This window comes from Herpailurus yagouaroundi, unplaced genomic scaffold (genome assembly GCF_014898765.1).
Source record: "Herpailurus yagouaroundi ecotype Mexico unplaced genomic scaffold, PumYag 77, whole genome shotgun sequence".
NCBI lineage: Eukaryota > Metazoa > Chordata > Mammalia > Carnivora > Felidae > Herpailurus > Herpailurus yagouaroundi.
The window spans coordinates 25,140,298-25,165,948 of NW_024412388.1; the positions used below are offsets into that span (position 1 = coordinate 25,140,298).

General features: G+C 48.3%; 1 protein-coding gene and 2 long non-coding RNA genes across 6 annotated transcripts in view; 1 reads left to right on the top strand and 2 right to left on the bottom strand.

Annotated features, from left to right (window-relative positions):
- The window catches only part of AZIN2 (antizyme inhibitor 2), a 34,051-nt gene extending 23,936 nt beyond the window's left edge, over window positions 1-10,115 (top strand). For 2 of the 4 annotated variants that reach the window (XM_040468374.1, XM_040468400.1), the window contains 2 exons: window positions 6,773-6,874; window positions 9,632-10,115. In XM_040468374.1, the coding sequence (XP_040324308.1) occupies window positions 6,773-6,874; window positions 9,632-9,931 (402 nt within the window). In that variant the 3' untranslated portion in view covers window positions 9,932-10,115. Of the gene's footprint in view, window positions 1-6,772; window positions 6,988-9,631 lie in introns of all 4 variants that reach the window. The other 2 variants (XM_040468383.1, XM_040468393.1) reach the window with 2 other exon arrangements.
- LOC121025723 (uncharacterized) lies at window positions 7,046-8,125 on the bottom strand. Its single transcript, XR_005788136.1, has 2 exons — window positions 7,801-8,125; window positions 7,046-7,185 (listed from the first exon to the last, which is right to left on the bottom strand). It is a non-coding gene; the product is annotated as an uncharacterized LOC121025723 (long non-coding RNA).
- Window positions 10,116-11,788: 1,673 nt separating the features above from the next.
- Window positions 11,789-15,821, bottom strand: LOC121025731 (uncharacterized). The gene is made up of 2 exons (XR_005788137.1): window positions 15,521-15,821; window positions 11,789-12,422 (listed from the first exon to the last, which is right to left on the bottom strand). It is a non-coding gene; the product is annotated as an uncharacterized LOC121025731 (long non-coding RNA).
- Window positions 15,822-25,651: the final 9,830 nt, after the last annotated feature.

Genomic DNA, 25,651 nt, shown 5'->3' on the forward strand with positions numbered 1-25,651 from the left:
ATTAGCTTCAGCTGGGAGTAGATCCCAACTTACATGACTTGAATGAAATACTGAGGCTTATTTTGCTCATGTAGATGTCTAGACGCAGGCAATCTGGAACTGGTATAGTGGTTTTTAGAGTCATATGGAACCATATTGCTTCTACTTGTACCTATTTCTAGGTGTTGTCCTCATCTTGGTAGATACAAAATGAAGTGCCAGCCCTTACAGGAAAGAAGAAGAAGTAAAGCCCACGTTCCAGTTGTCTTTTAAAGAAACTTCCTAAAAGTAGCCACATAACACTTGTGTTTTTATCCCATAGCTATGGGGCTAAGATGTTAGTCCCGTGGCCCTAACTACCTGCAAGGAAAGTTGGCAAATATGGTCTTTATTCTAGGTGGTCATGTTCCTAGAAAAAACTGAGGGTTGGAATTGCTGGGGTAGGCAATTAGCAGCCTCTGCCACAAATAAGATCAAACAGAACACTGGACAACATGAGAATGTAAGTAGGGAGGTAAAGTGACCAAGTTGGTGTTCTAGGGTTTTTAACTGAGAGGAAGATATTGATTAATTTTAGACTTTAGACTTTAAGTTAGGCATGCATGTTAAAAGGTAAATGTTTAGAGTAACCATAAAATAATAAAAATAGGTAATATAATGGATAATGTATATAATAGAAATATATAATATCTAGATAACTATATAATGTAATTACCAACACTGATGATAATTAAAATGATTTAGTTTGGACACCAGCATAAAAGAATTAGGCAAAAAACCATAGTTGAGAGCACAGGAAAGACCCACATATATCTAGAAACTTGATTTTTGATAAGGCTTGCAAAGAAGATCACTGGGGATTGTTTAATATATGATGCTGGGACACCTGATTGTCCACACGCAAAAAATGAAATTGAATCCCTATCTCACAGCACATGTGAATATAAATCCCAGATATCAATATAGGAGAATATCTGTCTGACCTTGAAACAAGGAAGAACAGTGAAAAATCTCTTAAAAACCAAAAAGGAAGAAACTGATGTTTGTCTACACTAAAATGAAGAGCTTCTGTTCATCTGTTAGCAAAAGGAAAGAGGCAATCACACTCTGTAAGAAAATATGGAAACACATATATAAACTGATAAGGGATTAGTAGACAGAATATATGGAGGATTCTTATGTAAGAATCTTAAGAAAATAAGAAAAGCAATACAAAATAGAAAGCAACAGAAATAAGGCAAAAAGACTTTAACAGGCATTTCCCAGAAGAGGAAATCCAAATAGAAAATGAAAAAGTGCTCTACCTCCTTGGTAATCAAGGAAATACAAATGAGGAGACACCATTTTCTACTGACTAGATTAGAAAAAAACAAAGCATGACAATATCAAAAGTTGGTGAGGGTATAGAGTAGTTGGATCGCTTAGACACTGACAGGTAGGAGTTGGTATTTCTACTTTGGGAAACAAGTTGGCATTACTCAGGTAAAGTTAGACGTGTGTATAACGTATCTTCCAGCAAGTTCCTATATGTATTTGGGGAAAAATACAAGAATGTTCACAGGAGCAATTTTTATAATATAAAACATTGGAAACAACATTAATGTTTGTTGGCAGGGTAATAGATAAACAAATTACCGTGTATTCCATATAATGGATTCTATGCAGCATATTGTGAATTATGGCTATATATATATATATATACACACACACCTGTATATATATATATATATATATATATATATATATATATATATGTTAGTTGGATGAATCTTGGGAGTGTAAGTTTCAACAACAAAAAAAGCAAGTTGCAGAGATTATATACTCTATAATTTCATTTACATAAATTTCAGAAGTGTACAAAACTAAATACTATGCTTGTGGAAAACAAAGCAAGAGAATAATGAAAACAAAATTCAGGATAATGGTTACTTCCGGAGGGGTTAGGGAAGTGGCATGTCACTGGGTGGGCCACGTGGGAGTTTCAAAGATATTAGAAATTTTATATTTCTTTAGCTGGTGGTGGATACACAGATATTCATTTTATTATTTTTCTTTACATCTTACACATGGTATACATATTCTTTTGTAGGAATTAAATATTTAACAAAATTGAGTCTATCATTATTGCTTATTATTATTCTTTGATAGGCTCACATTTATTCTTTTATCATGCCATGTCTAACATTCAGAAAAATATCTTGGGGGTTTTAATTAGTAGTAGTCTACTTTATTAAATTGGGAAGAATTCTCTTTTTTGCTTTACTAAGTTTTTCCAGTTAAGAGAGTGTAGAGCTCTTGTATTTTATTTCTCTCATTAAGGTTTTATTATTTTCTTTGAATAAGTTATTGTGGCCCAAGTACATCCAAGAATTTAATAATGTAATGCTTTCATTACTATTGTGAATGGAAACATTTCCCTGTGTTTTTGAGCTGAGATAATGGCTTGCATGCCGAGACTCCTTCATTTCCTCTAATAAATTACCTCCTTCCCTTTGGATCTTCCAGGTAAGCAAACATGTTATCTGCAATGTGATATTTTATTTTTTTTTCATTTTCTATATACTATACCTTTTAAAATATTTTTTTCCTAATGGCTATTAGATGATATATAAGATAGGAATGGTGACAGAAAGCTTCAGACTTGGAGTCAGAAGACATGGGTCCTGACTTTACCATGTACTGGCTAAGTAACTGACCTTAATCTCAGCCTGTTTCTCTGGTTTCTTCATCTGAAAAATGAAGGGCTGAACTTAATTACTAAGGTTGCTTCTGGTTCTGAAATGAGGCCATTCTAATGTATTTCCATTAAGTTAGAGTTGCCTCTTTATTTTAAATAGTTTCTCTGCATTGTGGGGTTTGATTTTGTTTTGTCTGTAGTTTTAATCAAGAATAGACGGTATAGGCTATTGAATGCCATACTGACATGTACTAGGAAAATTAGATTTCAATTGTAGACCTATATTTTCCATATTATGATGAAGTCAGTGTTCGCCTTGCTCATATTGTCCCTGCCTTTCATACAGAGGCAAATTGTCTATATTGTTCCATATTGAAGGAAATCACTGAAGGTGATTCTTTGACTAGGAGGGCAGATTTGGTTAGTTACGGTTTCATTTCAGATTTTCCTGTATGTTCATAAGTTAAATTGTGACCATATGTTTTTGTTCTGCTTTTTCCCCTTTTTGTGTGCTGCTCTTGTTCATTCCATTTTTTTCCTTTTAAAATGTTTTTGTGTACTTTATGTAGAATAGGGATTATTGATTCATTCTTTTTTTAAAAAATTTTTTTTCAACGTTTTTTTATTTATTTATGGGACAGACAGAGACAGAGCATGAATGGGGGAGGGGCAGAGAGAGAGGGAGACACAGAATCGGAAACAGGCTCCAGGCTCTGAGCCATCAGCCCAGAGCCTGACGCGGGACTCGAACTCACAGACCGTGAGATTGTGACCTGGCTGAAGTCGGACGCTCAACTGACTGCGCCACCCAGGCGCCCCTTGATTCATTCTTTAAAAGTTGGGGAATTATGTGAGGACTCCATCAGGGCCACTAAACATTTTAAGTGTTTGATCTTATTTCTTCTGTGGATCCACTTACTTATTGGGCCTCTTTGAGGAAGGCAGCCCATTGGTGCAGCTAGGAGGCCCCTTGTCCAGGACCACTCGGAGTTCTGCTACTAACGTCCTCCAGAATGTGCAGCAGGTCACTTGCACTCTCTGACTTTTCCTACCTGTAAAATGGGAATTGCAGCTGCCTCTCAGATGAGCTGTCAAGTAGTGGTGGACACGCTCTGCCCTCTCACAGAGGGGGGCCTCGTAGCATATTGGGCAGCTGATATTTTTACAGGTGCTTGTCCATTTCCACTCAGTTTCCAGACTCATAAAAAGAGTGAGGACTTAACAAGTGTGTTGCCACATGCTTTTGGAATATTTATTTTGCACTTTTTGTTTCTTTTTTTTTTTTTAATGGCTTAAAATTTTTTTTAAGTTATTTTGAGAGCAAGAGAGAGAGAGAGAGAGAGCACAAGCCGGGTGGCGTCAGAGAGGGAGAGAGAATTCCAAACAGGCTCTTGGACGACACTGATAGTGCAGAGCCTGACGTGGAGCTTGAACTCACAAACCAGGAGATCATGACCTGGGCTGAAGCCAAGAGTTGGATGCTCACCTGACTGAGCCACCCAGGTGCCCCTAAAAAAATGGCTTTAAATGGCAAAAGGATAGCTTTGCATTATTCCCTGCGAAGTTAATTTTTTTCCCCACTGATTTTTTATTTATGCCACTAATAAGAAGAGAACTCATTATAATGCAAGTGTGTCTTTTCTTTTTACTTTATTGTGAAAGAACCTTTGGAACCTCTTTTCTCAGGATCCTCATAGATTCATATATAGAATTTTCCCCCAAAAGCTTTAGAAATTAGCTTAATGTTTTTTAAGAAGTGGAGCTAAGGGAAATACTTCAGAGCAATTGAGATCAATTTTACTTATTAACAAAAAGCTCATAAACAAGAACATTAAGTTATATGAACAAGGATATATTTGTCTCCCTTTTTTAGAATATGAACTAGCCCCTAGATCAGAACTAGCCCCTAGATCAGAACTAGCCCCTAGATCAGAGCCTGGCACATAGTAGGTGCTCAATAAGTATTTGTTGAATGGATCAATTAATGAATATAGGATAGTTTGAATTTCTGACTTTTAATATGTGCATGTTTTTCTTTTTTTTTTTTTTTTTAATTTTTTTTTTCAACGTTTATTTTTGGGACAGAGAGAGACAGAGCATGAACGGGGGAGGAGCAGAGAGAGAGGGAGACACAGAATCGGAAACAGGCTCCAGGCTCTGAGCCATCAGCCCAGAGCCCGATGCGGGGCTCGAACTCCCGGACCGCGAGATCGTGACCTGGCTGAAGTCGGACGCTTAACCGACTGCACCACCCAGGCGCCCCTGTGCATGTTTTTCTTTATTAATGAGACTAATGGCTTACTAACTTCTCATATACATGAATATTTTTTCTGCCTATGGAATCTATAGCTTTTCTTTCTCAATTTTATGCATTCCTGCTGCTGGCTAAGGAATTGAAGCACCTTTTCTTTTTCCTCATTGGTCTTCTCTACTACCTCCTTCTAGACTCTGGATGGCTTCTATTCCTCCCTTTCTCTCTCTCCCTTTGTCTCTCCTTCCTTCCTTCCCTTTCTCACCACTCATATTTGCTATTCATTCATTCATTCATTCATTTTATTTATTTTAATTTTTTTCTTTCTTAATGTTTATTTATTTTTGAGACAGAGAGAGACAGAGCATGAACGGGGGAGGGTCAGAGAGAGGGAGACACAGAATCCAAAACAGGCACCAGGCTCTGAGCTGTCAGCACAGAGCCTGACACGGGGCTCGAACTCATGGACTGCGAGATCATGACCTGAGCTGAAGTCGGACGCCCAACTGACTGAGCCACCGAGGCACCCCTTCATTCATTCATTTAAAAGATATTATTCATAAAAGCACCTACTATATGCCAGATTGCTAGGCATGGAGGAGACGGTGGGGTGAACAAGGAGGTCATTCATGATCTCTGGGGTCATGGAACTTATAGTCTGACAGGGAAGACAGGCCTGAGCAGATACATTTCACAAATACCTAATTATAAATTTTGACAAAGGCCATGAAGGCAAAGTTTGTGGGTGGAGCATGGAGCTTTAGCAAAGACTTTCACGAAGCCATTGTAGCTGAGATCTGAAGGAAAATTAGGAGTTGGTGGCGTTCCTCAGGGAACATCATGGGGTGTGCTGGGGCTGGGGGAAGGGAAACAGGGTTTCCCTGGGAGCCCAGGGCAACTGGAGTGACTGGAACATGGCACAGCAGGGATGGACAAGGGGACTAAAAGGCAGTCAGGGTTTGCTCACATCCATCTTTCGGTCATGACTTCTCCTCCTAGGACCTGCCTGGCAGGATCCCACACTGTGACAAATTGCACTGGTTGTCAGCAAATGGTCTGTGTTACAGAGTTCTTTCCTGGATTTTTCAGTCATTTAAGAAAAAACATTTTATGTAATTGGTGGTTGTGTCTTTGGGCAAGCCACTCAATCTCTCAGAGCCTCAGTTTTCCTGAATGGGAGGAATTTCTGTCTACCCCATGGGGTCCTCTGTGACCTCTGCCAGGCCACCCTGTGATTATCTGTTGGAGGCCCATCTTCGTCCCCTGTCTGAGAGCCCAAGGGAGGGTGGGTTCTACTCACCTATGTACTTCTGGCTTCTCCGATGGGGCCTGGCATAGAAATGAGAGCAACTGGGAGGCCTTCATAGAAAAGGGAGCCCCAGGGCTGGGCCCAGAGGTCAAGGTGGATTTGAGGAAGGGGGAAGAGCTACAGAGGTTCGGAAAGCGGCAGATATGCCAGTGAAGACTAAAGCGAGGAGGTGGTAACAGTAACAATAATGATAGCGCTACCTTACTGGGCCCTTGTCATGTGCCAGATACTGTTATGAATGCTCTACATATGCTCACTTATCCTTTCAGTAACCCTAGGAGACAGGTACTACAATTATTCCCATTTTACAAATGAGCAGACTGAGGCACAGAGGGATTAAGTACCTTGCCCAAGGTCACACAGCTAGTAAGTCTTGGAGGCTGGCTTTAAGACCAGGCATTGTGGCTTCAGGATGTATAAGGCAATGAGCGCAGAGAAGCTGGAGGGCCTTACGTGCCCATCCAGTCTTTACTGAACTGCTTATGGGAGCCATGGAAAGCTTTTGAGGGAGGAATGCTAAGGCTGCGCTCAATGTGACTATCCCTGTCTCCTGCAGAAATCATCCATGGAGCAGCCCCTGTACAGCAGCAGCCTGTGGGGCCCTGTGGTCGATGGCTGTGACTGCATAGCTGAGGGCCTGTGGCTGCCGCAACTACACGTAGGGGACTGGCTGGTCTTTGAGAACATGGGCGCCTACACTGTGGGCATGGGTTCCCTCCTTGAGGGGGCCCAGACATGCCGAGTCACGTATGCCATGTCCCGGGTGGCCTGGTAAGGGGGCCCTGAGAAGGGGGTGGGGGAGGAGAAGGGAACAGGTAGGGAAAGGGGGTAAATCTGAGAATGGAGACTGGCTTGCATGTAATCCAGCTTGACAAGTAGCTCTTGGCTGCTGATTCCGAGTGAGGCCTGCACTTGGCACCTTGCCATGACCATGAATGAGATGGAGCCTCCCCTGAGGAGCTCAGCACCCTGTGAGAGACACAGGTAGACAGGCACTCCTCATAATACCGGGGGGCGAGGCTGGGCTGTGGAACCTGAGAACCCTCCCTGATGCCCAGACCGACTTCCCCAAAGGAAAGAAGATGGTAAATGAATGGGAGTTAGCCAGCAGGAGGCAGTAGGGGGCTCCAGGCAGAAGGAACAGGGAGTGAGCATGCTGCCCTCAAGAAACTGAGGCTGGCTGTGGCTGGAGAGGGAGCAGGGCTGGATCTGGGAAGGGCCTTGAAAGCCGAGTGAAAGGCTTTGAGCAGTGCAAAGCATGGACTGATTTGAAGCAGGGGAGTGACGCGGTCAGGTTTGGGTTTTAGAAAGACCACGGTGGCTACTCGGGGGGGGGGGGGGGGGGAAAGAAGGGAGGACAAGGGCAGATGTGGACTGAGCAGACCAGTTGGGTGGCTGCTCTGTGGCCCGGGAACGACTTGCCTGCTGGCCGAGCCTCACAGGAAATGCACACACTAGCCCTGCTTGCCTCACCGGGCCAGTGCTGGGATTCAGGGTGGCAAGGGGGGCACAAGGCAGACAGAAGTCACGTTTGTTGAGCCTGTCAGGCCTTAGGTCAGGAATCATATGATTATTTCCTCTCACCCGCACACAACTCTGCAGGATCCGTGCTATCACAGAGAGTTTTGGTCAGTGGTGAAGAGCCCCCTTTCGGGGCTGGGAGATGCCTGGGGAGGCAGGAGCAGTTGGGGGGACTTCCATGTTGGGCCTCAGGAGTGAGTGCTGCCTGTGTCCTGGGGGACACACTAGATGCTTGAGGGACCCCCTCCCCCCAACAATGTAGCAACCCCCGCTTGATGGGGCGCAGCATCAAAGTCACATTTCATTCATCCAGTCAACAGTCCTTGGTTGTACCTCCTCGCCGCAAGGACACAGGATGGACTGATGCAGCCATTGTGACCTCAGGGATATTGTGACAAGGCCTGAAACAAACTTAAAAAATGTACCACACAGGCCTCCTTATCCCATCCCAGCTCCACCTTAAGCAAACAGAGGAGGTTGTGGGGAGCCAGTTTCTTCATCACTAGAAACAAAAAATTTTGATGTATTAAAATGACCATGCCGAAAAATTCCCCGTATCAAAGAAATCCCGGCAAGACATCCTGCTTGCTTTCAAGCCTGGCTCTGTGCTGGGCCCTGCGGGGAAAAGAGCACCTCAGACAGCATGGTGACCTGCACACGTGGACACTGGCACAGAGGGCAGAAAGGTACTGGGGAGTGAGAGACGGCAGACTGGGGAGGGGTGGTCAGGGCTGATGGGTACGGAGGAGGCAGCCAGGCGCGGGAAAGCTGAAAGGGAGCAGTCTGGGCCGAGAGATGTGGGGGCTTGAGTCCAGTCCATTCACAGAGCTGCAAGTAGTTGTGCCTGACTGGAGTGGCCTGTGCGGAAGACTGGATGGAGGAGGGCCTTGCAGGTCCAGGTTGGACTTGATCTTGAAGGCACTAGAGAGCCACTGATACTTTTTAAGAAACTGGGCCAATTCATTTGGAGCGATGAGGAGACAGACAGAGGGTGCTTGGCCTGGGGAGCCTTCCACCAGAAGGAACAGCCTGATCACCAACTGCACACATCAGCAAAGAGGGAGGCCCTCCTGCAGGTGGGAGACTGGGCTGAGCAGCGTCTGAGAGCAAACAGAAGCTGCTGATGACTCAAGGACAGGAATTTGCCTCCTGGAAAGACGAACCTGGGCCTGAATCGTGTGGTGGCAGGAGCAGAGCAGGGAGGCCGTGTAGCCCCGGCTAGAGATGGTGGCAGCACTGGGAATGGAGAGAGATGGGTGCCTGTGAGGGAATTCTGGAGCTGGGTTTGGCAGGGATGGACTGGGTGTGAGAACAAGATTCCCAACTTGTGGCTGAGCAGCTGGTCAGATGGTAGAGCCATTTATCAACCTGGGTAGGTAGGTTCGTAGGGATTTTGAGAGGGGGCAGGAGGTGATTTTATTCTTTGAAGTCCTAAGCCTGGGCTATAAAGACTGTGGGATTTAGATGGAAACAGTTGGGTTGAATCCTAGTTTTACCACCTTCTAAGGATGTGACCTTGTGCAGGTCACTTCTCTCTGGGTCTCAACTTCCTTACCGGTAAAATGGGGATAATAATGCTGCGCTTATATGATTTGGGGGAGGATACAATTAGACACTGTAAGTAAAGTGCCTGGCACAACGTCTGGCATATAGTGTGAGTGCTCAATAAATGTGGGTTCCTCTCCCCTTACTGTGGAGGTGGACCATAGGGGAGAATAGAGCGGTGCGGGGACAGTTCAGCAGACCTGCCCCACTCCTGCCCTAGGCTGGGCTCTGGGGCCCATGTGGGAACCCTATACCGAGGGGGCTGGGTCTTCTGGTGCAGGGGCCTTCAGGAGCCCCTGGCCTGTGGGCCCCATGCTGGCTGCCTCCAGTGCCCCTCTCTTGCCTGCAGGGAAGCCCTTCGAGGGCAGCTGCTGCCTGCAGAACAGGACGAGGACACCGAGGGCATGTGCAAGCCTCTGTCCTGTGGCTGGGAGATCACAGACACCTTGTGCGTGGGCCCTGTCTTCACGCCGGCGAGCATCATGTGAGCGGACCCCGTTCCCCCCCACCCCTGGAGAACTCTAGCGGGGCCGCAGAGATGCCTCTGGGAGACTTGGGGAAGGCAGCGAGCAGGGGCACCCTTTGGCCAGGACTCTGGTGCTCACTCTGCTGCCTCCCATGCCCCACCTGTAGTGTTTCTGCCCTGTAAATAGGACCAGTCTTACACTCACTGTAGTTCAAGTATGCAACATAAATCCTGTCCCTTCCAGTTGTGTCTGACTCCTCTGCAGCGCAAGGGGCCTGGTCAGCCAGGTGTGGGGGTGTTCTTGGGGGTCTCCCTTGGTCTCCTTCCTACTTTGTAAATATGAAGCAAATAAATATTTAGGTTTTTTTTTTTTTTTTTTTAATACTTCAGTGGAATCTAGCAGTTCAATTCACAAAGCAGCCTGGGCTAGGCCAGGGCCTAGCCCACCCTACACTGATGACCCCATGCCCTCTGCTTCAGTCCTGACCTGGCTGCAGTCTCTCCCACTGGCACCCAGCTTCTCTGACTCATCTCTTTCCTCTGCATAGGCTGCGATGCCTGGTGTCATGAGGAGGAGTGAGCTGTTAGGGTTGAGGTAGGGGTCAGAGCTGCCTGCCACCCTTCAGCCCTAGAGCTGCATCTCCTGACTGGTGAGGGGCCTCGATGTGAACCCAATACCCAGCCTAAGGCCTGGCCCAACACAGGGGCAACTGAATATCTGACACGGCTCTGGAAATACATGCCAAAGATAAAGAGCAAAGAGATGGGTGTTTGAGAGGTCTTGAGGAGACCTGCACCCTTACTCTCCTCGCAGGTCTGCAAGGCAGTAGGAGTAATACAAATACATGGAGGTTGGTGTCACTTACTCAGGCAGTAACTGCCATAACAGGGTGGCCCCGGGGCACTGCCACATCCAGTGCCAGGGGCCCTGAGACTGACGTCTTCTCGACTGGAAGTCTATCATCAGGATAAAGCCTCCTTCACACTGCTAGGGTCCCAGGCTATGCACCTGGGGTATGTGAGTTGCTTAGCAAAGGAGTTCAGATTTAGAGTTCCCCTCGCTGCTACAGGGGATTCAAAAGATTTTTCTTCTGCAATTAAAAACCATTAAAATGTAATTCACGTGCCTTAAAATCCACCCTTTCAAAGCACGGAATTCAGTGGTTTTTAGTATAATTCACGGAGTTTGTACAACCATCACTACTGTCCGATCCCAGAACATGTATATTACCTCAAAAAGGAACCCTGTGCTCGTCAGCATTCACTCCTCTTTTTCCCCTTCCCCAGCCCCTGGCAGTCACTCATCTACTTTGCATCCCCATGGATTTGTCTGTTCCAGACATATTAATAATGTTTTTATACCTTCACTTGAGCTTCTCTCTGGGTCAGCCTGGTATGTGGGTTGTTGTTGTTTTTTCCTCCCCCACACCGCCAAGCAATTCTCTGACTCCAGCTGGGTATCCCACAGTCCAATTCAATTCTGACACCATCTGCTTAGAGATCACTTCAGATCCCATAGGTTGAGGGCTCAGTCCCAGAAGACTTCCTCACTGCCCCCGCCCCACCCCACTTCAGATACCAATCACCAAGTCCAGGCTGTGCCTTGTGTTTGGACCAACGGGCTGTAGATTGGAGGTCCCAATGACTCTCTTCCTTGGGTTCAATTAATTTCCTAGGATGGGTCACAGAACTCAGGGAAACACTTTACTTCCTATATTCCTGGTTTATTGTGGAAGGATGTAACTCAGGAATGGCCAGAGGAAGAGATGCACAGGGCAAGGTGTGGAGAAAGCGTGCACCTCCCTCCCAGCACCTCCATGTCGCACCAGCCTGGAGGCTCTCCAAACCCTGTCCTTTGGGTTTTTATGGAGGCTTCATTACCTACACGGGACTGATGAAATCATTGGCCACCGGTGATTGAACTCAGTCTCCAGCCTCCTCCCCTCCCCAGAGTTTGAGGGTAGGATATAACAAAAGACACCTTTGTCACTCTCATCGCTTAGGAAATTCCAAAGATTTTTAGGATCTCTGTGCCAGGAATGGGGGTGAAAACAAAATGTACATTTATTATTGTAAGTCATAATATCATATCTCATCATCCTGTCTCAGCATCTCAGCCAGTCCTGGGTCCTGCGTGTGGCTCTGAGGTCATCTAATGAGGCAGTGTGTTCTGAGTGAACTGGGTGCTTGTCAAAAGCAGAGATATCTTTTCCAGGCTTGGCCTACTTTTTGATACTTTGACACTAAATAGGCTGACAGGACACCAAGAGATTCAGAGACCAATCAGAAAGGGTCACTCTACTGCCCCTTAGTTATTCACCCATGACCAGGTTTTACATATTACCGTGCTGGGCTCAGCCCTCGTCTATGAGGCCATTTCTGAGACTTCTGTTTTGATGCCCAAGCAGACCTGGGCCCACTCCTGCTTTTTTGGAGGGAAGGGAAGGAGAGGGCAAACATAGGTTCTTCTGCTGGAAGCGGGTGTCTCCTTCCAAGGGCAGCAGATGCCCTGCTAAGACCGCTGGCTGCAGTGAGATCTAGGCCTAACTCATTACCTTGTCTGAGGCAGGTTCACTGGGGAGATGCGTCTGTGGCTTTTAAAGTGACAGCAGCTGGCAGGGAGTTTGAACAGATTTCTCACTGGAGCCTTTCAAAAGGTTTCATGTTCCATTTGCTGCAAGAAATGTGTGAAACTTACTTTTCTGAGAAAGCTATACAGAGAAGTTGATGTGACTTACTTGGTAATAAACAGTCATTTCTTTTCAGTTGTTTTTGTCATTTCCATCTTTTTTTCTGTGTGAAAAGTATTAAACACGTGGAGAATGTTGAGGGCCTTTCAGGCCTGTACAGGGGAATTTGACTGGGGTCTCCTGGAGCCTGGGCTGCACAGGCATTTGCCTCCTTTGAGTGCCTCCCTAAGCAAGCCACTGGCAGTGAAACTGCGTGCCATGCTGGCTGCCCCAGAGATCACTTTCCTGGTGGCCTCTCCCAACCCCATCCTGCCCTGGGACCTCACCTAAGGGACACCCTCCTCTCAACACCTCCCCATAATCCATCTGTGCCTCCTCCCGTGGGCTTACTAGCTCACTTACTTACTCCGGGAGCTTAACAGACCTGCTACAGCCACTCCTGTCACCTCTCACCCAGGGACTGGCCCCCTCCTTCCCCTCCACTGTCCACTCTACTCAGCACTGGATCCAGTCACCTCTGATTCCCATTTCATCAAGAATAACACTTAAAGTCCTTGCCCAGTTTCTTCTCGGGCTCCCTTTTCTCCCTTATTCACTACTCCCCAGACATACTGGCCCCTCTATTCCTCAAACACTCCACGCACGGCACCCATGCTGGGCCTGCATTTACTGCCCCCTCTCTCTGAAATGACCTTTCCGGGTTATCTGTGGGGCTCACTCCATTCAGGTTCTACTCAAATGTTTTCCCCAGGCAAGGGCTTCTCTGATGACTCTTTGGAAAAGGCACTTTCCAGGCTCTCTCTTCTCCCTTAACTGGTTTTATTCTTCACAGTACCTATCAGCACTCGACACACTCCCTTACATGTTCGTCTGTGCATAATCTGTCAGCTCCTCCAGAATGTGAGCTTGGCAAGAACTTTTATTTTTTTCACTGCTAGGTCTTCATTACTTAGAACAAACTAGGTGCTCAAAAAGTGTATGTCATGTGGACAAGTGAATAAACATAGCAACTTGACCTGTCTGAATATGTTTCCTCATTTGTAAAATGCGGCTGCCAAATTGCCCTCAAAGGGTTACTGTGAAGATTGAGTAAGAAAATGGTATAAAGCACCCAGCTCAGGGCCTGGCACATCATTAGGTGCTCAGTAAATGATGTTGAAAGGAAATTCCTTGAGTATTTACTGTGGCCATGCCCTGCAGTAGACTCTGGGGATGCAGAGGAGTCCTCACGGAACTCACAGGGCAGTGTGGTCATAGAGAAGCCTGAATGAGAGTAAGGAGTCTGATCTTAATTCTGTAGGCCGTAGGGAGCCCCACATGATTCTGGAACAGAAGCATGACAGGACCTTGGAAAAGATAATTGAAAGTATATTCAAAAAGATCAGAGGAAAGAGACCTGGTGGGCTGGTGGTAGCATGCACTTCCTTCCCCCGACAGCCTGGTTAAGGGCCCAGCCAGGGAGCCTTACAGAGGTCCAAGGGACACAGTTGTCACCTCTGTCTACCCTTGTCCTAGAGGGAAACTGTGGCTCTCTGGGTGTCATCCCTCCCCTTGGAAACAGACCTGCCCAGGCCAGCTCATTCCAGCTATAAAGGGACCACAAGGAAGGCAACAGGATGGAAGTTCCCACTCAATACTCTGCTCCATTTTATTTTTTTTTTCAACGTTTATTTATTTTTGGGACAGAGAGAGACAGAGCATGAACGGGGGAGGGGCAGAGAGAGAGGGAGACACAGAATCGGAAACAGGCTCCAGGCTCTGAGCCATCAGCCCAGAGCCTGACGCGGGGCTCGAACTCCCGGACCGCGAGACCGTGACCTGGCTGAAGTCGGACGCTTAACCGACTGCGCCACCCAGGCGCCCCTCATTTTCTCACTGTTCCTTCTGCTTCTCCTGGGCTGACTCATTCTCATTTTAAAGGGTCACCTTAAATGTCACCACCTTGGAAAGGCCTTTTTGAACACCCTCTACAAAATGGCCCCCTGTCCATGTTAGGTGAGGTCACATTTTATAAGAATTAGATCCTAAAGGCATTATTTTAGGTAAACAAAACAAAACCAAAACAAAAAACAAAACAACCCCACATCAGGATTGTCCCTGAATATCCTTAGGAAGCTATCCTATTGGAGATAATACACCATTTCCTTTATTTCTGTTCCTCTGACATGCCAGGCACCATTTCTTTACAGCCCCAAAGAGCTCCATGATCTCTTTCTCCCCCTCCTTCAGGTCTTCGCTCAAATGTCACCTTCTCAGTGAAGCCTTGCTCACCACCACTCTTTAAAAACTAACATTCCCACCCCAGCATTTTGTTATCTCTTGGTACCCTTCCCCTTCCCCCACCCCGCCCCATAGCTCACCTTCTGACAGACTATACCGTCTATTTGGAATTCGGCTCTTAAAGGCACAGATTTATTTTGTTCACTGCCCTGTCCCCAGTGCCTAGAACTGTGCCCTATACATAGCTGTTCCACAAATAACTGCTGAAAGAAGGAATCTTTCAGATCTCAGCGTAGGCACCTCTCCCTTTTCTCCTCCTCTGTGCCTTGGTTACGTACTGCTTTGTAAGCATTCATAGTATCCTCTATCTAATCATACTAAAGAGCGGTTGATCACAAGGTAATTTTTGTCTACTTTTTCTTCTTGCCAATCTGTTAACCCCACAAAGATATGGAGTATCTCTTAATTGCCAGCGTCACTTGGAGACTGGATTTGTGCCTGTAGGCTAGGTGTTTAGCGTCTTTTGAGTAAACTAGTCATGGAGGGCGGGGCGGGTGGGCATCTAGCCCCTTCGGCTCAGCTCCAGAAGAGCAGCCAGGACCCTGCAGAGGGAGGGTCCTTGGGAAGGAAGGCACACACGGTGCCACAAGAGCTCTTTCTGCTCCTCCACTTAGCTAGGTGGCCTTGGCCTAGGACTGCCAGATAAACCTGAATTCAGACAAACGACGGACGCTTTTTTAGTAAACGATTATCCCGTGCAGTATTTGTAAGTATTCTCTTACAGAGAAACGTCACTTGTTTATCTGAAATTCAGCTCTAACTGGGCGTCTTGCATTGTATTTGCTAAAACTGGTAACCTTACCCTGTCTCTCGCTGGGTTTCGTTTTCCCCATCTGTGAAAGGGGGTATTTCTGGGAGACCAGCCTCGGGCGGCCCCCCAGGCGGAGGAATGCTCCCATAGGGGCTGTCCCTCCGCTGAGCCGTGTGGGAGCGCGCTGGTCTCAGGAGAGTTTCTCGCTGAGTGAATACGTGCAAGGCCCTGCCTGCAGGAGCTCGGTTTTCTCACTTAGCACCAGTCGAGGGCGGAAACGATTCCGCCAAGGATTCACGGAACACCGAACGCACGGCTCTCAACCGCGGCGGCCGCGGATTTCCGGTGGCGTGATGTCACTTCCGTGCCAGAGAGCCTCCTAGGCTTCGAGCCCCGTGCTATCGCGCCCTCTGCCGGCCCGGAGGAGAAGCCGACTTCACCAAAGGGAAGAGAGAGCGGAGTCCATTGGTTGAAAGACGGACGCTGCTACCAGCCTCCACCAATGAAAAACCAAACCTTTGCCGTGGGCGGGGCTCCCACAGGAAAGGGGTCAGGCCGGGACGAAAGCGGCGTGGGAAGGCGGCGACCTGGTCTCGGCCGGGCTAGAAAGGCTCAAAGTAACCCCGGGAGGTGGGCATGTTCCCCCCCCCCCCAGCTACTTCCGCCTCGCTTTACAAAGTGGGAGGGTCCTCGAGTAAAAGGACCCGGGGTCAGTAGGGTGCCGGGAGGCTTGTCTTCAAATTTCCTCTATGCCTGTACGTTTCGTACCCGAGAGAGACACGTGATGAGTTCACGCAGAAAAACAGGGGCTTTGAACGAAATCTTGAGCTGGAGGCCAAAGTGATTTTACATTTTGAAAGAATAGAGTGCTTACTGTGTGCCATGCCCCGCCCTCGCCCCTCGCTCGCTTTATTTCATTTCATCCGCGCAAGCCTGTCAAGTTACTTTGACAGGTTCCGACCCCTCGCTGCCTGTGTTGTAATCCTGGTTCTGTCTGTTCTTGCCTGTTTCCTGGGGCAGGTTCACATTTTGTGCCACAGTTTCTGCGTCTGTGAAATGGCATAATTGTCCTTACCTCATACCGTTGTTCTAAGGATTAAATTAATGATCGTTTAAAGCGCTTAGAACTGCACCTGACTTGCTAACCATAGCAACCATTTAAGTTATTTCCATTTACAAGCTAGGAGACCAAGGCTTAGATAGGAAGTAGCTTGGCTAGCACAGATAGTAACTAGTGAAGTCAAGTTGGGGCCTCAGCAGCAGAGGTTCGCAGACGTTATTGTGAATCAGCTCTATTTCTGGGTCTTATATGCCACAGTTCAAATTCCTAGGAAGAGAGAATCTGAATAGATAGTTTAAATCAGGTATGTCTTTTCCTGGGTCAATCCATTAAGGACTCTGTGAGCTGCTTGCTCTCCATTTCCTCCCTCTACCCTCCAGCCTTTATATTCCTAAAGGGCAGTCTGAGTTCTGTAACCTCTAGGAGTCAGCAAACTTTTTCTGTTAAGGGCCAGATGGTAAGTATCTTATGCGTTACAAGCCATACTATCTCTGTTACAACTGTTCCACTCTGCTGTGTACAGCAAAAGCAATCAGAGACAATACATAAGTGAACGGATATATGACTATGTTTCAATAAAACTTTATTTGTAAAACCAGGTAGTGGGTCATATTTTGCCAACTCCTACACTGTACTTTCCGTTTTTGCCTCCTATACTATCCTCTTCCACCTTTCTTCCAGCAAGCTGCTAGTCATTCTTCAGTCCTTGGTTCAGATGCCACTTCTTGGAAATTCCCTTAACTCTCCTTCCCTGTCTGGTTAATGGCCTCTTCCCTATGCTTCCACAAACTCCTGTACCGCATCCAAGCCTTCTCATTGTCATTGTTCTGTTCCAAGCACTAGATTACTAGTCTGGATCTCATTTATCATTAAGAACCCAGCACCCAGCACACCTGGGTATCATTGGATGGGTGGAAGGAGCCGTGAATCTGTGGCTGGCGGACAGAGCAAATGTTTGAGATCTTAGGGCAGTGGTGAGAATTCTGGGCTTTTGTATTAGGTGTGTGAGACCCACTCCCTCTTTTTGTTGCTCCTCTGAATCCCAGAGCTCAGGCAGTGGGTAAGATAGAGGAGAGGCTCCAGGTTGGACAGGGGTTCAGGGCCCTGGCAATTTCCATGCCATCCAGGCTTTGCCTGTCAGGGGCTTAGGCCATGTTCCCCAGAAGAACCATGTAATAAGCAGAAACTCCATGACCTCAGGAAAGCAAAGGTGAGGTGGGTGTTTTAAGATATGACAAGTGGAAAATTCCAGGTACACTAAGCCTTGGATAATCTGGTAAGCCAGTGCCCAGTTGGGATGAAACCAGGTATGCTCTCATCCAGTCCCTGGAGAAGGACTTCCTGCCCTTGGTGAGGTTCCCTGTGGAGACCCCCCCAGGCCAGGGAAGGGGGGTTCCCAGAGAGATAGTGGGAAGCATGTGGCCAAGGGCAGCCTTGGTCTCATAGTCACCCAGAGCCATAGTTACAGGGGCTGCAGAATGGGCTTCCTGACCTGAGGGTTTGTGAGTAATGTCCAACAGAACCTGGACAAGGGCACAGGAGACTATGAGGCCATACAACATGGTTTCTTCTCATGAGAGGATTTCTTCTCTTAAGGGTCACACATATCACACCTTTGGGCAATGCAGATTTGATAGGGTTTTCCCGAGTGTTATGCACAAGGAGACTGAGAATAAAACAGAAATGGGAACTCCTCAGTCTTTTGGCCCTTCAGTGGCTTACCTGGGCCCCTGACGGGGACGGTGGGCTGGGGTGGGCGGCCCAAGACCACTGGGAGCATGTCTTCCATAACATGCAGCTGAAGATCAGCAGAGTGGATGAGGAGAACAGGGCTGGGACAATGATCACTGCAGCCTGCGAGCCACCCACGTGTGGCCAAAGGGAATGAGAGGTCAGGGCAGGGGTAGCAGACTGCTCCCAGGGGCAGGCAGTGCCCCTGCCCTCGGTAGCTGTGCCCACAGAATATTGGGGTCCCAGGTCTGGAGGAGACAAGAATAGACTTGGAGGCAAAGACTGAGTGGCCTTGGGCAAGGAGCCAATAGTTCCTTTCCCCCAGAGGTTTACACTTAGAAGTATATGGTACTTGGTACACGGTTGTGGACTATTAGGGGAGAGAAGCGATGTTAATAACACCACGTGCTTTATATGCCTTGTTTTATCCAACCTGACAAGCTGCCGGTGATATTCCCCCCCACCCCCCACCAGGTGGAGAAGCTGAGATGCAGAAGTTGGCTTGTCTGAGTTAGTTAGGGGCAGAGGCAGGATTTGAACCCAGGTCTGCATGCTGCCAGGTCTTCATGCTGTTGACGTGTTTCCCAACAAGAATGGGCCAGCCCAGTAAGACAACACCTGGCGCGCGACAGTCCCTCAACAAATTCTAGCTCTCACTATGTATTAATATTAGATTGACCCACTTGGCCCTCAGAGTAAGGATAGATAGTATCATTCCCATTTCTCAGACAGGAAAACTGAGGCTAGGGAGGTGAAATGTCTTGCCTCAGATCACCCAGCTGGAAAGGGGCAAGGCCAAGATTCAAACCCGGGCTGACTCCTCTTTTCTCGCGTCCTCTAAGGTGCTTAGGCAGCAGAGGAATCCAGTACTACTGCCTTAGTTTATTCAGCTGAAGAATGGGGAGGTGTCCTTGGATCTTTAAAAGGCCATCCTATGAAAAGGAGGCCATTCTTGTCTGGGGGACACAGAAGACGGAGCTAGGACCAGTGGGGACACAAGAGGAACCACATAAGGAAAGTCCTCCTGATTATTATTGTCCAGTAGTGGGATGGGCTGTGGCAGAACTAATGAGCTCCCTGCCAACAAACATACCCAGGGATGCCACGGTTTGCGAGACTGCAAGAATCACACTCTAAGGGTTCTGCCGGTGCCAGGAACAGCATGGGGGCTCTGAGTCCTGTTCCGTGGAACTGCCAGCTTGCTGTACCTGTCCTCACTGGGGCTCTTGTAGTAAAGGAGTGGGGCTGAGCAATACAGCTCTGAAACAGCCCCCAGTGCTCCCAGGAGAATTCTCACTCCTGTCTTTCTCTCTATCCTGTGCTTCAGCCTTACCAGCCTTTCAGCCTTCTTTTTGGACTCCCTGCCTCCAGCTTTGCCCTACCACATGCAAATATGACCTCACTTCTCCCCTGCTTCAAACCTTGCTGGGGCTCCTGGGTGGCTCAGTCAGTTAAGCGTGACTTCGGCTCAGGTCATGATCTCACGGTTTGTGGGTTCGAACCCCATCAGGATCTGTGCTGACAGCTCGAGAGCCTGGATCCTGCTTTGGATTCTGTGTCTCCCCTTCTCTCTGCTCCTCCCCCACTCATGCTTGCGCGCTCTCTCTCTCTCTCTCTCTCTCTCTCAAAAATAAATAAACATTAAAAAAAATAAAGCAAAACCTTGTCCTGGCTCCACAGTGTCCTCAGATGTCTCACAGAGTGGCATGGCCCAGCCCTGCTTTCCTTTCCAGCGGCATCGCTCTGCCTCCCTGCATCACATTCAACCCTCAGCTACATAGCCTCATTTCCGGCTACCTTGCATATGCTGTTTCCTCTTCCTGGTACACTTTGCCCATCCTGCAGTTCTTATCCTGCAGACCTCTGCTTCTCCAGCAGCCTCTTCTCTAGCCTTGCCTCTGCCCATGTGCTGTGACTCTTTGATAGAGACCTGGGATGCACCTGTCATTGCTTATCTCAGTGACAGCACCTAGTAGGCACCCTCGAGGGGTTTGTTGGGTGAATGACTGAAAGAGAGAGGGAGAGAGTGGAGAGCACAGTGGGGCTGTTTTGGAAGAAGGTAGAGAAGGAGGGGAGTCCTCTGGCTGGACCATCCCCACCCCACACGTAATGCCACCTTTTCTTTCTTCAGAACTTGCCCAAAGCAATACTTCTTTGGACTGAACTCAGGGAGGGTGGACCCAGTGTGGCCTGACCAAATATGACCTTCCTCACCTGGCCACTCCACCCCCATTCAGTTCTGGGCATTTTGACTCCAGCTCAAGGGCTTTTTCTGATTCATCAACTTCCCTTCTTGGAAATTAGCCAGTGCTGGGCAGTAGGTGGGGGTAAGCTGGACTTACCAAGCTCTGCCATGAACTTGCTGTGTCACCTTGAGGAATTCACCTTCGTTCTCTGACCTCAGTTTCCCCAACTGTAGCAAGGAAACGGATCCCTACACATATCGCAGGATGGCATGGGGATGGGAAGCTGACAAGGAGCATGGGTTTGGGAGTCACCCAGCCCTGGGTTCAAATCTGAACTCTACTGCTTAATTGGAAAATCATCTTAACTCTCTGGACTTAGTGTTCTTATCTGTAAAATGGGGATAAAAGTAGTACCTCCTCTCAGGCTTGTCATAAGGATTAACTGAGATGACAGCTAATAATAATTACTATACTAATAATGCTTCAAACAAGGCTTGGTGCACAATTAGATTCAATAAATCATAAGGTGTGCAGGGACTTGGAGAAAAAAGAGAGCATTTGGAAACATGGCTTCGAATTGGGTTATAGAATTCCAGAGTTGGGAAAATGCCTTAGGAACCACATGGTATGTTGGTGAGGTCACTGAGATCCACCCCCGCCCTCACCACCCTCCCCCCGCCTGGAGCAGAGAAGGGTCTTGCCCAAGATCACGCTCAAGTCCACAGTATTTGGCTGGAAAATTCCTGGGGCAGAGGGTGAGCCTGGGCTGGGAAGCTAGGTATTTGCTTTAGGAACCAGAAAATGTTCAAGTGGCCGAGCTCCCTCCCCACCACCCCTAGCATGGGCTTGACCCTGTTCCTTGCCCCGTCCCTTGAGAATGGGGGAAAGCTGGCTAAAGAGATGGCTGAAGTACAAGGGTAACATTTTTCTTGAATCCCACACGCCACCACTTGAGTCTAGAGGCCTTCCTCTGCCTCAAAGTCCACCCGAGCCCTCCCCACCCCATGATGGGAGGAGCCCAATGTTCAAGAAAGTGGTAGAGGAAAGGAGCGGGGTTCTACTTACTGCACAGGAGGGTATCCGTGGAGCAGTTGCAGGGGGGCTCTGTGCCCATCAGTGGGGTGTTGGGGCCTCAGCTCAGGAGGGGTGGAGGTAGGCAGGGGCTCAGGGCATTCCCCTTTCTAAAAAGGAGGGGCAGACCAAGGTTAGATCCTGGAACAGCTGTGGCAACAGGCTCCCTACTCAGAAAGGAGGGCCGGAAAAGCAGGCCTCCAGGGGCTCTGAGATCAGACATCCCTCTTGGTGTTAAACTGATGCGTAGAAGACTTTTGACAACCTGGAAAAATGAATACAATCTATTATAAAGTGGGGAAAACAGGCTATGGAGCAATAAGAAAGTGTGTTCTGATTCTTGTATATAAACATACTCACATGGGAAAAAAGACTGCAAATGTTATCACCCAAGCACCATCAGTGGTTATCTCTGAACAGTGGCTGATGGATGATGTTTCCTTTTTGTGTCTTGACTGTATTTTCTAAATTTTCTATAATGAGCACGTAATAAGAAAAAGATTTACTCAGGGTGCCTGGGTGGCTCAGTTGGTTGAGCGTCTGACTTCGGTTCAGATCATGATCTCGTGGTTTGTGGGTTCGAGGCCTGCATTGGGCTCTGTGCTGACAGCCCGGAGCCTGGAGCCTGCTTCGAATTCTCTGTCTCCCTCTCATTCTGCCCCTCCCCCCTCAAAAAAATAAATAAACATTAAAAAAATAAAAATAAAATAAACAATTTACTCAGGAAAGCGACATACTTTAAATGAGCAAGCCTTTGACCAGCAATTCCATTTGTAGGAATTTACTCCACAGAACACACAGAAACATGAAGAATGATCATATTTTCGTAAAAGAAAGCTCTAGTTTTGTTTATGCATAAGCAAAAATGCCTGGAAGGACCTGAATCAAACTGTTAACAGCTGTTGATTTCTGGGAGCCAGATGAGGGAGTTTTCTGCTTTATAGTCTTTCATTTATTTGAATTGTTAAACAATGAGGGTAAGTTATTTTGTAATTTTTTAAAAAGGCAAACAATCAAACAACATTCCTGGTCTTTGCTGGCTCTCTCTGGTTCTCCCAGTGTGGAATCTGGCTGGGATGGGGGGCAGGACAGTGGGCTCACCCTGTGGGCTCAGTTTCCATCCAAGCGTCTTTAGGGAGGAGATTTCTCTGGTCTCTAAGATTGCCTCCCAACTTGGAGCTGGGGTGGCTTCAAGATCCAGCTTTGGCACTAGCCAGTTCCAGCCAGCAAGCATTTCTTGAGCCTGTCTCTGCACCCAGTGGGCAGAGCTGGGGTATGTGATCCCTGCCTCAAGATGTTCGTGATGGTGGGAGATTGAGTTCTTCGAAGTCTGAAAGCCTGGGAGAGCTGCACCTTGGGTGGATGAAGGACGAATACGATTTCCACAGGAGGAAAAAAGGAGGGAAAGGGCATTCCAGGCAGGGGGATGAGTATGACAGAAGCAGAGGTGTTAAGGACCAAAGCATGCTTAACATGCTCCATTTGGGATCCTAATATTCTGAGTGCTCTCCTTCCACCATTATTATGCAGTCTTTCTCTCTTCCACAGGCAGCCCCTGGAAACGGAAAAGCCATGTCATGGCCAGCACCCTGTGTAGGGGTATTGGGGACAGGGAGTGATGCCTGAAGGCTGGGCCAAAAGCAGCGCTTGCATTGGCCAGGTACACGGGGGCCACTGCCACTGCTAGCCAGCTCTGTGCCCATCCAGTAACAGCTGCTCTCGTGCTGCCCGAATAGAGTCATTTTCAAAAAGCCCCCTCTTTCTTTCTACTGTCCCTATAAACTTTTGCCTACCTGCTTGGTGTGGTCCCTGAAATCCCACCTCTGGCTACCCTTTCAGGAGTGGCTCTATTATGAATGCACAGAGGATGGGAAGGGGGCGGCATCTCGAACCATAAGCCAGTTATCCTGAGGAGCACAGGAGGGTGTGTTTTGATGGAGGAAGGAGTGTGACAGAGGAAGAGGAGGGAGGGTGAAGGGGTGGGCCATGTGGGGCAATTTCCCCGAGACAGCCTCAAGCTGGAACCTTAGAACTCGAGTTTGCCCCATCACCCAGGGCTACCCATCCCTTTTGGATGGGAACCAATGAAGAATGAACACTCTTAAGGTGGAGATGAAGGGGACTGTCCAGGGTCACTGGAGAGTCAGGGATGGAGCCAGAGTCCACTCCTGGTGTAGCAAGGCTCTCCCAGGTCTCGACCCTGCATTCCACACCTGTGAGATGCACACATGTCCAGCCAGTTCTGCTTTTTCTGGGACCTCCTGGAGCCCTTATCTGCATCTTCCTTCTCCCCGTGGCAAGAACACTGCTGCTGGGCCCCAGGACCTCATTCCTGGTTTGTAGATCTGGCAGTCTGGTGAGGGAGGGGCTTCTGCCTGGGGTTTGTGGTAGACAGAGGAAGCAGGCCCAGCGGCTCAGCCGACAGGGTGTGAGGGGGCAAAAGTCCCTTCCCTAGGAAAAAAATTCCAAAACCTCTAAATCACCCAAGTCCCAGGGCTAACTCTCGCGCCATGGAATCAGGGGACTCCCTTGGGCTATCGCCCCTGATGTCCTCACTTACTTGGAACTCCCTGTGGGTCCAGCAGCTACCCAGGTGACGTTGTTCCTACTGTGGCTGATTCTGGCTCCAGACTGTGTTGCCAGCAAAGGAGGTCCCAGGTGTAGGCAGGCACCAACTGGCTTTGCCCTGGGGAAGGGGATTAGGGTCCAGGCTAACTGTCCCTCGTTCTTGGGGAAAAGGACAGAGGAAGGCACTCCGCTTCTGGTGCCCAGGGCTGTGGGGGCCATGGCCACTCCCTTGTTCCTTCTGCTCAGGCTCCGGGTTCCCCAGGGGTGGGAGGAGGCACCAGAATCCACTGAGGGGAGATTGAAGGTTGTGTGGAAAGAGCACATGGTGGGGAGGCAGGAGGCCTGGGCCAGGCCTGGCTATGGCCCACAGGCTGGTGTCTTCTCATTTGGGTCATAGTTTTCTTCTCTGTAAAGTTGATGTCAGTGGTCTCTCAGCAGCCATCCTGTGGTGCTTACTGACATGTTCAGTTGGGTTGTCTCCATCGCAGAGAGGACTTCCCAACCCTGTGACCCCTTTGTTCTCTCCTCCTCTCTGAGGGGTGCAGGTGCTGACTGAGGGTACCCCTCCACCCCTGCTGACCTTAGACATGAGATCCTTCTCTGAGCGCCTCCCTCTTCAGCCCTGCTCCAGCCCCCTTCCAGCTGGTCCTCTGTGCTCCTTTTCCTTGCCTAGGCGGGGCCTTCTCAGCTGGCTGCTCTTCCTCTCCTGTGTACTGATTGGGAACCAGGACATCAGGTCTTGGCTCTGCCATGTGCTATATGCCTTTGAGCTAGGAATCAACCCTCTCTGGGCCTCAGGATCCCCCAGGCCCCATTGGCATTCAGGCTTGATCACACTCAGGACCACAGTTTTGGGGAACTCAACAGGAATTGGGCTTTGTGCCCCTGGATCCAGCCTCTTGAAAGGTCCCCCTTGTCATGACATCAAAGTAGGAAGCCCCTAGGCCTCTGGTCCAAAGTGGCAATCCTTCCCATACTTCATCTAATTCCCGGGGTGAGTGGGGGGCATTCTGAAATAGTCAGAAATATAATAGAACTGTCAAATTTGTGAAAGAAGATAAAAGACTTTTATTCTGTACCCAGTGTAAAACAAAAACAAACATACTGTCATTTCATCCAGATAAAAGGAAAAACAAAGGAAATGAACACATTTCAAAATAGAAGTATCCTTTCCTGCTATTTTTTTTTTTTTTTGGAGGCTATGCCTCCTTACTGCATCTCTCTTTCTTTCTATCTCTGTTTCTACTCTGTTTCCCATCACCCTTTCTTCAAGGGTGGGTCAGGATTCCCAGGGAGACAGAGTAGAATCGTGGGTGTCCCAGAGGAAGGAGAAATAACCCACTCCCGGGTGGGCAATAATGATAATTCAGCACCTTGGCCAGCACCCACTACTCCCCCCCCCCTCCCTCCCACCCCCCAACCAACCCCACTCCTCTCCAAGCCCCCTTCATTTAAGCCTGTGACATGGCCCTTTGCAGCTGACCTCCTAGTGAAGTGTTTGGGGATGGTGAACAGAGAGAGGAAGCCGGGAATGCTGCCTAGGTGTGAGCTGTCAGCCTCCGGGGA